The sequence below is a fragment of the Chiloscyllium plagiosum genome, unplaced genomic scaffold, assembly GCF_037043375.1.
Source record: "Chiloscyllium plagiosum isolate Xiang-an unplaced genomic scaffold, Cpla_swu_hap1 HiC_scaffold_5, whole genome shotgun sequence".
Taxonomy (NCBI): Eukaryota; Metazoa; Chordata; class Chondrichthyes; order Orectolobiformes; family Hemiscylliidae; genus Chiloscyllium; species Chiloscyllium plagiosum.
This window is the reverse complement of record NW_028270143.1, coordinates 53,433,855-53,448,683: the sequence shown is the minus strand read 5'-3', so window position 1 is coordinate 53,448,683 and position 14,829 is coordinate 53,433,855. Positions and strand designations below refer to the sequence as shown.

General features: G+C 39.0%; 2 protein-coding genes across 13 annotated transcripts in view; one reads left to right on the top strand and one right to left on the bottom strand.

The window, feature by feature from the left end:
* erp44 (endoplasmic reticulum protein 44) overlaps positions 1 to 10,654 on the bottom strand; it is a 99,758-nt gene extending 89,104 nt beyond the window's left edge. Inside the window, exon 1 of one of the 2 annotated variants that reach the window (XM_043690040.2) lies at positions 10,508 to 10,654. In XM_043690040.2, coding sequence (XP_043545975.1) covers positions 10,508 to 10,570 — 63 coding nt within the window. In that variant the 5' untranslated portion in view covers positions 10,571 to 10,654. The remainder of the gene's footprint in view (positions 1 to 10,507) is intronic. The other variant, XM_043690041.2, reaches the window with a different exon arrangement.
* A 149-nt stretch (positions 10,655 to 10,803) lies between these two features.
* Positions 10,804 to 14,829, top strand: part of invs (inversin) — a 279,900-nt gene continuing 275,874 nt past the window's right edge. For 7 of the 11 annotated variants that reach the window (XM_043690029.2, XM_043690037.2, XM_087987168.1 and 4 more), the window contains exon 1: positions 10,867 to 11,038. The gene's annotated coding sequence lies outside the window, so the exon portion shown is untranslated. The other 4 variants (XM_043690027.2, XM_043690031.2, XM_043690034.2 and 1 more) reach the window with 4 other exon arrangements.

Below are 14,829 nucleotides of genomic sequence, written 5' to 3'. Positions count from 1 at the left end.
ACAAAATATTTCAATATAATGAGCATTCATGGCATACAAATGCCATTTAATTACAGGGAGGAACAACAAGATGGATTGAGACCTGAACCCCACAAATACACTGAATTTGTGTATTAATCTGAATCCATCGGTGGTAAAGCAAAATTCCAATTACTACTTAATTAGGTCACCACCTGTAATGCTTCCTGTTTTTATAACCCTATAAAATTTCCCATTAGGCACACACAATGCTTTGCTAGAGGACTCAAAGACTAATCTTGTCAGATTGTGCTATCTACTTACATTATTTTAATTAGCTGCATGTACTTCAGATTATTTACCTTGAAACTTTCCAGCAAAATGTCACATAAGGAACAGGTGGTACTTATTCAAGGTATAGGGTGTTTCGTTTAGAAAAGAGGTCGAATGTAGAATTCTAATCTCACCCCAAAATCAATTCCAGAATTATGAGTGTGATTCAAAGAGCACACAGTTACTTACTTGCATAGGAGTTTTAAAGCAGTGGACTCTCCTAATGTTGCTAAGACCTAACAAAGACCTTGACAACATTTGCAAGTAGAATTCAATACAGATTACCTCAATGGCATATATACTTGGAATAAACAGGAAACATTTAATGAATGGTATCAAGCTCATTAAGGAGGAGGCTGAAAGAGATTGGGCAGAGATGGTATACTGTTACTTTTTATTATAGAACAGCAATGAGATGTATTACTAAAGCTGTTCAGTTTTAGGCAGTCATTCTACAATTTTAGGAACTATCAAAGCTTTCAAAGTGCAGAGAATAACCATCTGGCTGATATCTTGATTCTAATTTTAACCCCTAGATGAGAACATGGCAAAGTAACTGCCTAGCTGGGAGCAACGGCAGTCAAGCTCAACTGACCTTATCAGATCAGCATAATATGCCACTTGATAACTTCCTAGTCCAAAAGAGAAATGAGTGCCCAAAAGGTAGGGGGTTGCCATTAGAAACCCTTGACAAAAGTCAAGTCAAAGAGGCCCAAACCTTCCTTACAGGGTTAGGAGTTCTGTTCCTCCTAGCCAAAAGGTACCTTTAAAACGTACCTTGCTAGGCCTCTTTTAGCCTGGTTCCACAAACCAGCACGTTTGACCCAATGGTATTATTGCGCAACAGTTCAGTTATATACAGCATTGTCAAGTGCGCATCTGGAGTAGAGTAGAATCATGGAATCCCTAAAGTGTGTAAGTAGGCCATTCAGCCCATTGAGTTCACATTGAAGAGCAATCCACCCAGACCCATCACCCCCATCCTATCCCTGTAACCCTCCATTTCCCATGGCTACTCTACCTGGACTACACACCCCTGGACACTTTGAGCAATTTAGCCTGACCAATCCACCTAACCTGCAGATCTGTGGATTGTGGGAGGAAACCATAGCACTCAGAGGAAGCCCACATAGACAGCTGCTCAAGGCTGGAATCAAACCTGGGTTCCTGTCGCTGTGAGGCACTGATCACCATACCTCCTGAAGGATGTTAATGAACTGGAGCAGTTCATAGAAGTTTATTTGACTAATATTTGGAATGAGCCTCATGAAGAATAGATGGGCTTGGCCTGTATTCTCTACAGTTCAAAACAGTTGGAGGTGACTTAATTGAAACATGCAAGATCCTGAGGGGTCTTGAACAGGTAGATGTTGAAAGGATCTTTCCTCTTGTAGGAGAATCTAGAACGAGTATCATAGTTTAAAAGTAATTGGAGTGCCCGTTTAGAACAGAGATGAGGAAACATTTCTTTCCTCTTAGAGGATTGTGAATTTTTGAAATTCCCTTCCTCAAAAGGCAGTGGATACAGAATTTTAAAATATTTTTAAGGCAGAGATAAATTCTTGCATACCAAAGGAATAAAAGATTATTGGGGATATACAGGAATGTAGAATAGAGGTTAGAATCAGATCAGCCATAATCTTACTGAAAGGGGAAATGGCCTACTCTTATTCCTTTATCGTATGTTTCGAACAATAAGTACATATTATCAAGGAAAATGGGAAGGGGGAAGAGAAAGGTTTATAGGTACATATACCAATGTATTCTTAATGATGATGTACTTTTTTCCCCTAACAGGTACATTTTCCTTTGCAATGAAAGTTTCACATTAGCGGTAGCTAGAAAATGTTGGCCCAGTGCCAATTTGATAGATGGCACAAAATAAGTCCAGTGTGGGGTATGGAAAGAAAATTGCAGGTGTTGTTCTCATGAGTATCACCTTCCCATACTGTCATCGATTTGATAGGGGTAAGTCACCAAACATTCACAATATAAACAAACTTCACGAACACATTATCTCATAGATCTCAGTTTAACAGGAATCCATGGATGCTGAACACAAACCAGTGTCGCTAAAACATGTACATCCAGAGTTGAAAGAAACTGTAAAGGAAGTTAAATGTAACTGTGCAAATGGCACAGGAAAATGTACAAATCAGAACAACACAAGAACAAGCCAATTAAACCAGCATACCTGCTTGTAGAGATATCCTGTTAATCCTAATTCCCTGCTCTTTCCCTGTTGTCTTGTTCCCTGAAGCACCCAAGTACTTATCCAATTGAACCTACACCCGAGTTTCAGGTCACAGATCCCTCATGTTGCTGTTGGTTTCTTTGCCCATTGCTTCAAATCCAAGTTTTCAGGTTGAGATATTAAAGAGTTAACTTGCTCTACCGACCTCAAATAAAATGCCGCAGGAAATAAGGTGGTGTGTCTTTGTCTTATAGGTGGAATGTGGGAGGTTTACATGGCCATTTCCTTGCCATTCAGGGATGATTTACACTTTCATCCAGAAATCAATGAGAACATTACAGTTGGAATTTGACTACTCCCCGAAAGTTACAAAACAAAAAATGATTTGCAACAGATTTGACCATTAAGGGATGATTTGCATTACATTGTTTCTGGAGGTGGGGTGGTCACTGCATTGTATCTTGAATGATATGTGACTATGAGGGGATGCCCAGGGGTTGTGGGCATAGAGTTTAGATCAGAGTGGTGCTGGAAAAGCACTGCAGGTCAGGCAGCATTAGAGGAGCAGGAAAATCGACATTTTGGGCAAAAGCCTGATGACGGGCTTTTGCCCGAAACGTCGATTTTCCTGTTTCTTGGATGCTGCCTGACCTGCTGTGCTTTTCCAGCACCACATTATCGACTTCAGAAGTGAATGGTCTGTCTAACGTCCTGAACAGAAATGCACTAAGTGTCATTTTTAATGGAGATGTAATCAGAGTGTTTTTTGCTTTTTGCCACATTGTTCTTTAATGTTTAGACATAAAATTTGTAATGGTGGAAAGCGAAGCAAGGAATGTGTCACTGCGATAGTTTGTGTCAACATGGTCAGCAGTGAAAAGCTGCAGCTTCCTGTGATTGAAAAGTCCAAAGGTCACAGTATTTTGCAAATTTGTTTGCAAATTTTCAGAAGACACTACCCCACTCAGAATGAGGGTAACAAAAGCACAAGGATGGCTTCCAGCATTTGGGAGCTGTGGATCAGGAAAGTAGCCAAAATTTCGGAACAAAAAAAGTGGAAAGATCATAATTACTGGTATCTGTGCACACACACCCTACCCTCCTCCCCAGGTACCCTAATATCACGGGCCTCTAGAGCATCTTGCTGAAGTTGGGCATGGAATTGTTGTTAACAAAGTTGAACATGTTGAAACCATTAGCTGCCCCACTTTTAACCATATCATAAAGGTATTATTACTGAGGATGCACCTGGTGATAACAGGATCTGGTTTTCTAATTTCAGTTGTTGGCTAGGTCTTCTGATCCACAATTTTAAACAAGATCAACTAATAATGCATTCCTAATGAAGGAAAGCCAGCAATTTTATTTAAAAATAAGCAAAATTATTTTACTTTTTGAGATGATGTGCAAGCTACATTTATTAACAGACATGATTTAAGATCTAATCAGCACTGTTATCACAATCAAACTTCAAGATGAGTGGAAAAATAAAACAGTGTTTGTAAAACATAGATACCACTCCCTGCATTATTTTTCCAAAGAAATCAAAAGACAGAAGACTTATTAATTTTGGCAAACACCTTCAATGGTAGTTACTCAATGAACATCCTTAAATGCAGGATGTTTATACCACGCTACATTTGGCTGGCAAGAAGCCAAGTCATTTTGTGTTCAAACATGGATTAAAAAGCTTCAAGAAGTCTTACATTTCAATATTGAATATATTAATGCAGTTCACAATTAAAGAATATCAAGAATCGTAATCTTACAGCACACAAGGCAGCCATCTGGCACATTTCCAAACTTCATAAGACTTTAGTTCTCTTAAACTCTCTTGCAAATATTAATTTACATGAATTTATCATTTGTCTATTATTTCCCAAAGCTCTTAATGACATTTGAAAAAAAAAACAATTCACTCTGACAAATGTATGTTGCTAATCCTTAACTATCTCAAAGTAACTACTTATTGCCAAGTATAGCTGTAAAAAAATTCAAAATGAATTTTGAAAAGCAAATCAAAATCTTTAGAACAAAAAGTGTTGGGGAGTTCTAATACAAACTTCCATTCACAGGAAGATGAGATTATCATGCATTACTGTTCTTTTGAATTCAAAACTGATACATTGTTAATTTTGGCATGCTCTCATTTAAATCAAGAGGCTCTGGGGTCATACTTCATTGTAGAGATTAATCACTAAATGTTGATTAACATTCCAATACTTGACTGAAGAGATTCGGTTTTTCAGGTGAAACGTTATGTTGGGTTGCATCTGCCTCCCAAAAGAGATCTGAAGTGCACTATTTGAAAACAGAGAAGTCTTCCCTGTGTCCTCACTGACATGGCTACTGCGTGAACAGGTCAAATTAGCTCAATACTGTCCATAAATAAATTGTCACATAAATAAGCTGTTTCCGTGCAGTACAATAGCCAATACACTTGGTATTTCCAAAGCACTTTGTGAAAGCCACAACCTAACTGAAATGAATAAAGTAGTTTAAACATTTTAGTAGTAATTATCATCACAAGGATGTTGTAAGTTTTCATAGCTAATTAAGTACTCTTAACTACAAATAATTTCATAATATAGAATACATGAAAGACAATGACTATTTATGCATAGAAAGCTTAGGAATGAATATCTACACTTTCAAAATAGCTGTTTGAGTTCAGCTTGTGTATGATGGGAAATGAAGAGTACCTCAGATAAGTTTAAATACATTGTACAAAAGCAAATCAACCCTAGATTTTAGAATGATTCAAATTAGACTCAATATTAAGATTTATTGAATACTGCAATTATATACATGCTTATGCCCATAACAAAAGATACTGTTACTGTAAAGTGAAACTTAACAATTATCATTTTGTATTAATCTAACACCTTTAACAAAATAATCCTGAAGAAGCTTCACACAAGTTTAACCATTACATAAAATGTAATGCCAGAGAAGATTTCAGGTAATGACAAAAAGATTAGTTATAAAGAAGTGGCTTTTAACAAGGCCTATACAAAAAAAGAGGAGTAATAGATGGAGACTGTTTAACAAACGCCAAATTATGGGGTTTTTAAAGAGCTGAAAGTATGCACTCCCCCAAAAAAAGGGTGTGGTGGAGGGGTGGGGAGTCTGACTTCTTGGAGTCTTGTAGAGCTAGCAGATGATCGAGGGATTTGGCTAAGTAGAGACTATAAAATGTGGATGAGAAATGTGAATCGGACATCTTGATAGGACAGAACTAATGAAGAAAGGTTGATGGACAAGGGGAATGTAACAGCATAGAATATCGTTAGCATATTTTTGACAAGCTGAGGCTTATGAAAGGCTAAGTGAAATGGAGAGTTCAGACATAGCTGGGCGAGCACAGCTTGGAACAAAGCTGGATGCTGAAGTTGCAGTGTGGTTCAACCTTCAGTAGTAACTGGATCAAGGAAAGATGGTGAAACGGTTTGAAATTTATCAGCACACACATCTTGTTACAACCTTTGCTTAGTTTGCACTTAATTATTTTCATTTCTGCTGCATTGATAATCTTCAATTTTTCCCTCTTTATTACTCAAGTTTTTAAAAAATTGTTAAATTGTTTTCTAGTCATATAACACATTAACAGCCTGTAAATAACAGCAGACATGTTGGTTTCCTTGCCTTCACCTTGTATCTTGGTTGTTCCAATTTTACCGAACTGTTTACCCGTTCAATTTGTTACAAGTTACATAACTCAAACTTATCTGCTTTCCGAAGAAGAGTCAATTTCAACTGGAACAGTTGACTCCCATTTCTCTCTCTGCAGGTGCTGTCTGGACCTGAATTTATCCAGCACTTTGTCTTATTTCAGATCTTCAGCTCCACAAAGTTTGCTTTTATTTACACCTTTAATCATTTCTCATGCTGAATGACCTGCTGTGGTTTTCTAGCATTTCTAGTTTTAATTGTTCACTTATATCAACACAATTTTGGCTGCTCCATTAAAGCAAGACTATAGTAAGGAATACAAATCATGACAAAACAGCTTTCAAATAATTGGCCAAAAGTTTCGGTCTGTATTTACATGATACAGAACAAAAAATTTGTAACATCAAATTCAGATGCATTTGTGTAGCTGGATTACTCTCTCTATAGGTACAGCTGCTCCTTTATTATCCCAACTGATTGGTTGTGATGAAATATTGCATTTAAAAAACCAACATGTACTGAAGCTTCCAGAATAATCAGAAATTGCTGCTTCCAATGAAAACCATGCCACCCATTCACTTCACCAAATAAATGATCAGAAGACATTGAGTTTAAAGGATTATTGGGGATGGGTCATAATGCCTTTAATTGCCATAAAAAGCACTGAAAAGTCTCACTTACCAAAGCCAAGTGTGTTGGAACATGAATCAGGGGCTATTTTTCCTGCAGCAGCAGAGGCTGAGAGGTGACCTTATAGAGGTTTATAAAATGAGGGGCATGGATAATGTAAATAGACAAGGTGTTTTCCCTGGGGTGGGGGAGTCCAGAGTTGGAGGGCATAGGTTAGGGCAAGAGGGAAAACTTTCAAGAAGGGACCTAAGGGGCAACTTTTTCCACAGAGGGTGGTGCATGTATGGAATGAGCTGCCAATTACAACATTACAAGGCGTCTGGATGGGTAAATGAATAGGTGTATATGGGTACATGTATATATGCCAAGTGTTGGCAAATGGGACTAGATTAGGTTCGGATTTCTGGTCGGCATGTACGATTTGGACCAAAGGGCCTGTTTCTGTGCTGTACATCTCTGACACTGAGTCCTTGAATTGCTAACCCCAATGGAAGAGGCTGATTCATCACAATATAGTTTTATTTACTCAAAGATGTGTAATGTTACATTAAAGGGCAATATTGTCAGGCTTTACAGGTCTAAAACAATCTCCAACCTAGTTGCCTAAGACATAAGGCCATGACTACATCATTCAATCTTCTCTAACTTGGCTCGTAATTTATTTACAGCAAAACCTATCAGCAAGTTACAAAGCATCCTGTTGGCTGCATGTGAAACATTAAATGTAGTTAGTTAGTCCTAGTTCATAATCAGTTAGTCTCATTCACTTGCGATGACGTGTCAAAATAAGCAAGCACAATTGCGACGTCTCCAATGTTGGGTTGAATGTTAGGACCTCCACTGAGAAATCAGAATTATCTGAATAAGTCCACATGATTTACTTTGGTCTTAACTGTTCAAGATATCATTTTAGTTTCTCTGAAATATGAAATATTTCAGTCCAAAAAATGCAAATGAATTAAACAAGAATTGACTGATTTATTGATTCAGCAAAATTTATGCTGAAGATGCACATTCAGCATTTAAAGATATCAGTAATATTAAAACTAAGCAATGCCTTTAGAAAAATGAGAATCTCAAAACTTTGTAGCAAAAGAACCCACACATCCTATTGTGTCATCTCTTTAAAACAGCAGCCCACTTAGAACTTCCCCCTCTTATTAATTATTTAAATTAATTGTAATTAATTATTTATTCTCTTTGAATTCTCTAATTCTGTTTTCATCACCATTTCATATACTTTGCCTAAAATTTATCGAAAACATCTGTGTTCATTCGATGAATTGTGAATTTATTCAATTTTAGATACTTTCTGATCAAACTGGTCAGAGATGGTATTGCAGTATACACTTCTAGAACAGGTAGGACTGGATCCTCGGCCTCCTGGCTCCAAGGTAGGGACATTCTCTTTGTCACAATAGACCTTGTTTTGTGACTGAAAAATCAGCTGATTTTTTTTCTTTTGCCTCACATCTTAATACCTCTCTCACTGACATCTGTGCAATCATCTTTCATCTTTAATACTGTCCTATAATTTCTGGGAATTATTGATGTCTTCATCTTCATGTTACTCCTTGATAGCATCATAAAGCACATTTGGGCCATATCTCAAATGTACACTGGTAAGACCAGGGATTGACTGCTCCAACTTTCTTGATTGCTCCAACACACATTTTTGATTGTGTGTCTGGCATCCAGTCTTGAATCAACTACAAGTATTTTTGCATTAATTCTTCAGATGTGGGTGTATTTATTGCTGACTTACTTTTTTGAGAATATGGTAGAAGCTTGCCTTCTTGAACCATTGCAGGCTATGGACTGGAAATGCTCTCACAATACTATTATGTATGGAACTCCAAGTTTTTAAAAACACGAATGAAAGGAACAACAAATTAAGTCAAAACCAGCATGGTATCCAACATGCACATGAACCCAGAGAATGTAGCTTCGGGAGATGCTGTGAAAGAACCATCTTGGATCTGACCACTGAATTTGAAGGAGGAAAAATTTTTGACGAAGCAATGAATGATAGGTGTATGTAATATTGTCCTGAGGAATTCCTGAAGCAATGTTCTGAGTTCAAGATGACTGCCTTCAGCAACTATTTGCTCTTGTGCCAGTATGAATCCCAGCCACGAGAGTGTTTGCCACTGTTCCTAATGATGCACTCATTTGTGTTACTCAGTTAAATGTTGCCTTCATATCAAGGGCAGTCATTCTTACCTTCACCTTTGGACTTGTGCTACAATGAAGTCTATGGCCAAGCAGTTCCAGCAAAACCTAAATCGCTAACCTGCTTTCACTTATGTTCAAATCAGCAGTCACCACTTCACAGCACCGTTGACAACTCTTTCCATCATTTTGATTGAAATCATGATTTAAATAATGAACTAGTAATTAGCCAGATTGTCCTGTGTTGTAGATATAACATTCCTGGGCAATTTTGCATATTATAAAGATAGATATTGCCAGCATTATAACTGTACTGAAAAGATTGATTAGGATCTGGAATACAGATATCCCACAACAAATCGGATTTGTTGGAATTTAACACCTTTATTGTATCTGGTTTCCTCAACATTTCTGAGATATACATGTGAAACTGAAACCATTACCTATCCTGTCAGAAACTTTATACCTTTGCCACTGTTGTCACCTATCCTTTGTCCCCACAATCAGAATGAGCTATATTGTTTGCAATTTAATTGTCCTGTGAAATCTGTGTTGAACTTCTGACTGTCCATCACAAAGGCTTCTATCTGTGTCTCAGGCCACATGAAAGAGTGAAATCTTAATCCACATCTTTGTTTCCTTCATACAATTATTCCAAAACGCCTCCTTCACCTTCCATAATCTCCAGTAGTCAGCCTGGCTCTTTGTACTCCAACGCCTGAGATTTAACATCAATATCCTTATGTTTAAATCTAATAGCCGTGCCTCTTATCTCAGTAACCTCCCACAGTTCTGCCAGTAATCTATGCCCATCAATCTCTCGCCCCTCGTACAAATGGTGGACCGTTGGCGGCTGCCTCGTCAAGCCCCAACTCACTGGAATTCTCTGCAACTTTTCCTTTCCCCCACCAAACTATTAATCGCTCCTCTAATATCTCCTTCATTAGTTCTGAGTCCATTTTTTTCAGATCACTGTCAAGTGGGGATTTTCTGAACGTTTTGTCTCAGTAAAAAAAGCTGGATATAAATTCAATTGTTTGCTGCTGAACTATAATCAGGTCATTCCAATGAAATGAAAATGTTTCTCTGTGGGCCAGGTTTGGTTTGGATGGATAAGGAAGCAGCATTACACCTCTCTGTTTCCGGGTGCCGGGCCTGAACTCTCCACCTATGAAAAGTGGACACACACACAGGACGGACGGGCAGATCCGGGAGATTAAACCGGCGGCTAATGAATGGAAAATACAGAACAAGACGGCGCTAAGTTATATAAACCAAGGCGACGACACGCCGGTTAAACTCCATCTTATTTTGTCACAATCAAGAGGCGAGCCTTGAAGCCTCGGGGGGGGGGGGGTAATGACCTGGGGCCACAGTTCAGAGAGTGGCGGCACAGACGGGGCCTCTTCCACACACACCCCAACCCCAACCCCAACCCCGCCAACCAGACTGCGGCGGACTCAGGCTCACCGCCTTGTCCAACCGGCTTTTGAGGGGGGGGGCCGCTCCAAGTCCAGAGACTGAACTAAAATCAGTAAAGGAACTCACCAGCAGGAAGAGGAGGATGTGCCGTATGGAGTGAGAGAGCTGCAGAGGCGCTGTAGGTTTCATGGTAGTGGTGAGTGAGTGGGCTGGCCGGTGGGGCTTCCACACTGCTTCCCTCTCTCCGCTCCACTTACACCGCAGGCCGCCTCCGGAACCACAAGCCGCTGCTTCGGGAGGGGCGGGGAGAACAATGCGCAAACACTTCCTGTGCTACTTCATAGCATCTCGGGAGTTGTAGTTTCACAGTCACGGCACCATCGCCTGTTTGAGAGCAGCTTGTGGAGCAGAGAGACTACAGGGACCAGTATGCAGTGTTAGGCCGGCGCTGAAGACACATCTATTTTGTTGGTAAAAAAGTAAAATAATGTTTTAATTAATTGCCGAAGGGAGATTAGCTCCTTGATTCTCTTTTTTCTTCCGGACACTGACGGGGGAAGTTGTCTCAGTTGTTATACAAATGAAGAAGTAAAATGGAGAGAGCTCGAGGTTGAAAAGTTTTCTCTTTTTTGTCCCCAGGCCTTTCAGCAGCTGTAGGTAAATAAAGTCCAACTATTGAACTTGAGAGATAGTGATCGCAAATGAAATCTTTTTAATTAGAACTTCTTTTAATTTTCAATGAAGTTCTCGCTTTTGGTGTTCAAAGGTGTGTAGCGTAAAATTGGTAAATTGTTTTATTTGACTAAGGGGAAAAGTACAATTATTTGTTTACCGATATAGTCCTATGGATAGTATGATAATGTGTTTAATATGCCAAACGTTTTGAACTTAATACTTCACTGGCATTTGAGAGTTGAAGAATCTGAGGACAAGCTCAAACCACACCCAATTAATGAAAATTGCTTGATTGGTTTTGAATTTTTAAACTTAATATATGCATGCAAATAACATTTTGATCCCGTAAAAGTAATATCGTTCCGAATCAGAAAGTTGTAATTTTAGACCTTATTTGATAATTAAGTTGAGTACAAAATCTTGATTGGTTGGTGCTTTCTACAAAGAAAATGCTGTGTTGTTGGAGGTGTCATTGCAACTAGGGCTGTCAGATGAACGTTAAATATTCTGTTGCACAATTTGAAGAAAAGCCAATAGATCATCCCGTGCTTTGGCCAACATTTCACAAAATGGAGTGATTCGTTTCCATCTCCCCGTTAGTGAAAGCTACTTAATACAAGTTAGCAGCTGTGTTCCGACATACCATACAGACCTTAAGATCATAAGCGATAGGGGCAGAATAAGGCCATTTGGCTCATCGAGTCTGCTTCACCAGCCATTCAGTCATGGCTCATATGTTTCTCAATCCCATTATCCTGCCCTATTCCCCCATTATAACTCTCAATCCCCTTACCAATCAAGGACATATCTATCTCTGTCTTAAGTGCACTCAATGATTTGGCCTCCACAACTCTCTGCAGCAATGAGTTCAATAGATTAACCACTCTCTGGCTGAAGAATTTCATCTCAGTACTAAAGGACCATCATTTCATTTGAGGGCTGTGCCCTTGGGTCCTAGTCTCTCCTACTAGTGGAAACATCTCATCCATTGCGACTCTATCCAGGCTTTTCAGTATTCTGTAACTTTCAATGAAATCCACCCTCAGCCTTCTGAATGCCATCAAGTATTCTGCCACCCAGAATCCTCAACCACTCCTCCTGTGACAAGCCCATCATCCCCAGAATCATTCTCATACACCTCCTCTGGACCCTCTCCAATGAAGCATAACCTTTCTTTGCTATGGGGCCCAAAATGTAGATATTGATAAATTAATACAGTGTTGAAACAGGCCCTTTGGCCTAACAAGTCTACACTGACCCTCACAATGTTCAAAATGCAGTCTGACCAGAGTCTTAGGCTCATCAGTACATCCCTAATATTTTATTCTAGCCTTTTTGAAATGAAAGCTGATTTTTTTTTATTTGCCTTCCTTACTGCCAAGTGAATCTGCATGTTAAACTAAAGAGAACCCTGAACTAGGACTCCCAAGTCCCTTTGTGCTTCAGATTTACAATGCTCTGGCCTATTTAGTTTACACCTCTATTCATCCTAACAAAATGTGCAACTTCACACTTTCCTACATCGTATTCCATCTGTCACTTCTTTCCCCACTCTCCTAGCCTGTCTAATTCTTCTGCAGCCTTTCCTCTTCCTCAACACTGCCTGTCCCTCCATCACTCTTTGTGTATATGCAGACTTAGCAACAATACTCTGTTCCTCCATTCAGATCGTTAATGTATAACATAAATAGTTGTTGTCTCAACATGGGCCTCTGTGCAACTCCACTTGTCACCAGCTGCCAGCCTGGAAAATATCCCTACTGTCTGCCTTCTGCCAATCAGCCAATCCTCCATCCATACGATTTATTTGATGTGATTTTAGACAAAGTATTCAGAACAATTTGCTGCAGTAACATCAAAATTGCCAAGGACAAATGTCATGTTAAAGTGTTTAAATTGGTGACAAGTTAACAGTAGTGGCAAGAAGGAAACCATCAAATAATTAAACCTGTTGGTGTATTGTGGCAATTAAACATATACACAAGCCGAAAATCATGAAGCAGAGATGCTTTATTCCACTGACACAAGGAGAACAAGTCTACACTGACCCTCACAGGTTAAATTTAAAAAATGAAGTATTTACACTGAACTAAACTTGTAGTTCACATCTAGTCGACAAAATTCTTTTCAGTCTTCCCCCTCTCTTGAGGTCATAGAAATGTGCACCATGGAAACAGAATTTTAGATCCAACTCATCCATACCGACCAGATAACCTAACCTAATCTAGTCCCATTTGCCAGCACTTGGCCCATATCCCTCTAAATCCTTCCTATTCATATACCCATCCAGATGCCTTTTAAATGTTGTGATTATACCAGCCTCCATCACTTCCTCTGGCAGCTCATTCCACGCACAGTCTGTGTGAAAAAGTTGCCCTTTAGATTGCTTTTAATTCTTTCCCCTCTCACCCTAAATCTATGCCCTCTAGCTCTGGACTCCCCCAACCCAGGGAAAATACCTTGTCTATAAACTCAACCATGTCCTGCATGATTTTAAAAATCCTCTATAAGGTCACCCATCAGCCTCCGACGCTCCAGGGAAAATAGCCCCAGCCTATTGAGCCTTTCCCTATAGCTTAAACCCTCCGACCCTGGCAAGATCCTTATAAATCTTTTCTGAACCCTTTCAAGTTTCTCAACATTCTTCATATAGGAGGGAGACCAGAATTTCACACAATATTCCAGTCTACTGCAATCAATTTTTGAAAGTTCTTGTCTCATAACATTAAAATTTTTCTTACTCCATTTAAATATTTAGTTTTTATGGAAGGTTTATTCTCTTCCATACCTATTTTAAAACAAATAGAATTATGAACACTCAACCCAAAGTGTTCCTCTACTATCACACCAGTCACTTGCCCTATTACCCAAGAGAAGGTCAGGTTTTGCTCCTTTGACAGGGATTGGTGCTGAGTCCACTTTTGTTGTCATTTATATAAATAATTTAGATGAGAATATCGAAAGCATGATTAGTGTGGGTGGACGGATGACACCAAGATTGGTGGTATACTGGACATTGAAGAAAGTTTTTTCTAAGGTTACAAAAGCGATATTGATGAATTGGGTCAATGTGCTGAAGAATGGCAGATGGAGTTTAATTTGAATAAATGCGAGGTATTGATTTTTGCAAAACAAACAAAGGCTGGACTTATACAATTAAAAGTAGTGCTTTAGGCAGTATTGTAGAACAGAGGGACCTAGGGGCTCAGGTACATAAGTCTTTGAAGTTTGCATCACATATATATATATATGGTGGTTAAGAAAGCGTTTAGCATGCTTGCCATCATTACTCAGGCCTTTGAGTATAGAAGTTGGGATATCATGTTGAGGTTGTACAAGTCATTGGTGAGGGCTCTTCTGGACTACAGTGTGCAGTTCTGCTTGCCCTATTATAGCAAGGATATTATTAACCTGGAGAGGATTCAGAAGACATTTACCAGGATGTTACTGGGAATGGAGGGTTTGAGTTATAAGAAGAGCTGATAAGATTGTAGCATTATGGGATTTAAGAAACCTGAAACTAAAGTTGCATTCCTTTGAGTCACACAAGGATGAAATCTTCCAGGTACAGCTGTTACTTATGCAGTTCTGGGTATGGGGAGGAAAGCGTATGAAATGATTACTGTGGTATATGCTGACTTCGAGAACTATCCTTTATTTTTGGGTCTGCTACCATAAAAGTCCAATCCTTTCTTTGTGTTTGTTACACCAGAAGGAATAAATTCGTCAAGTCTGAATCCTGCTCCTTACTTTAGAGTATAATTTCATTAGAA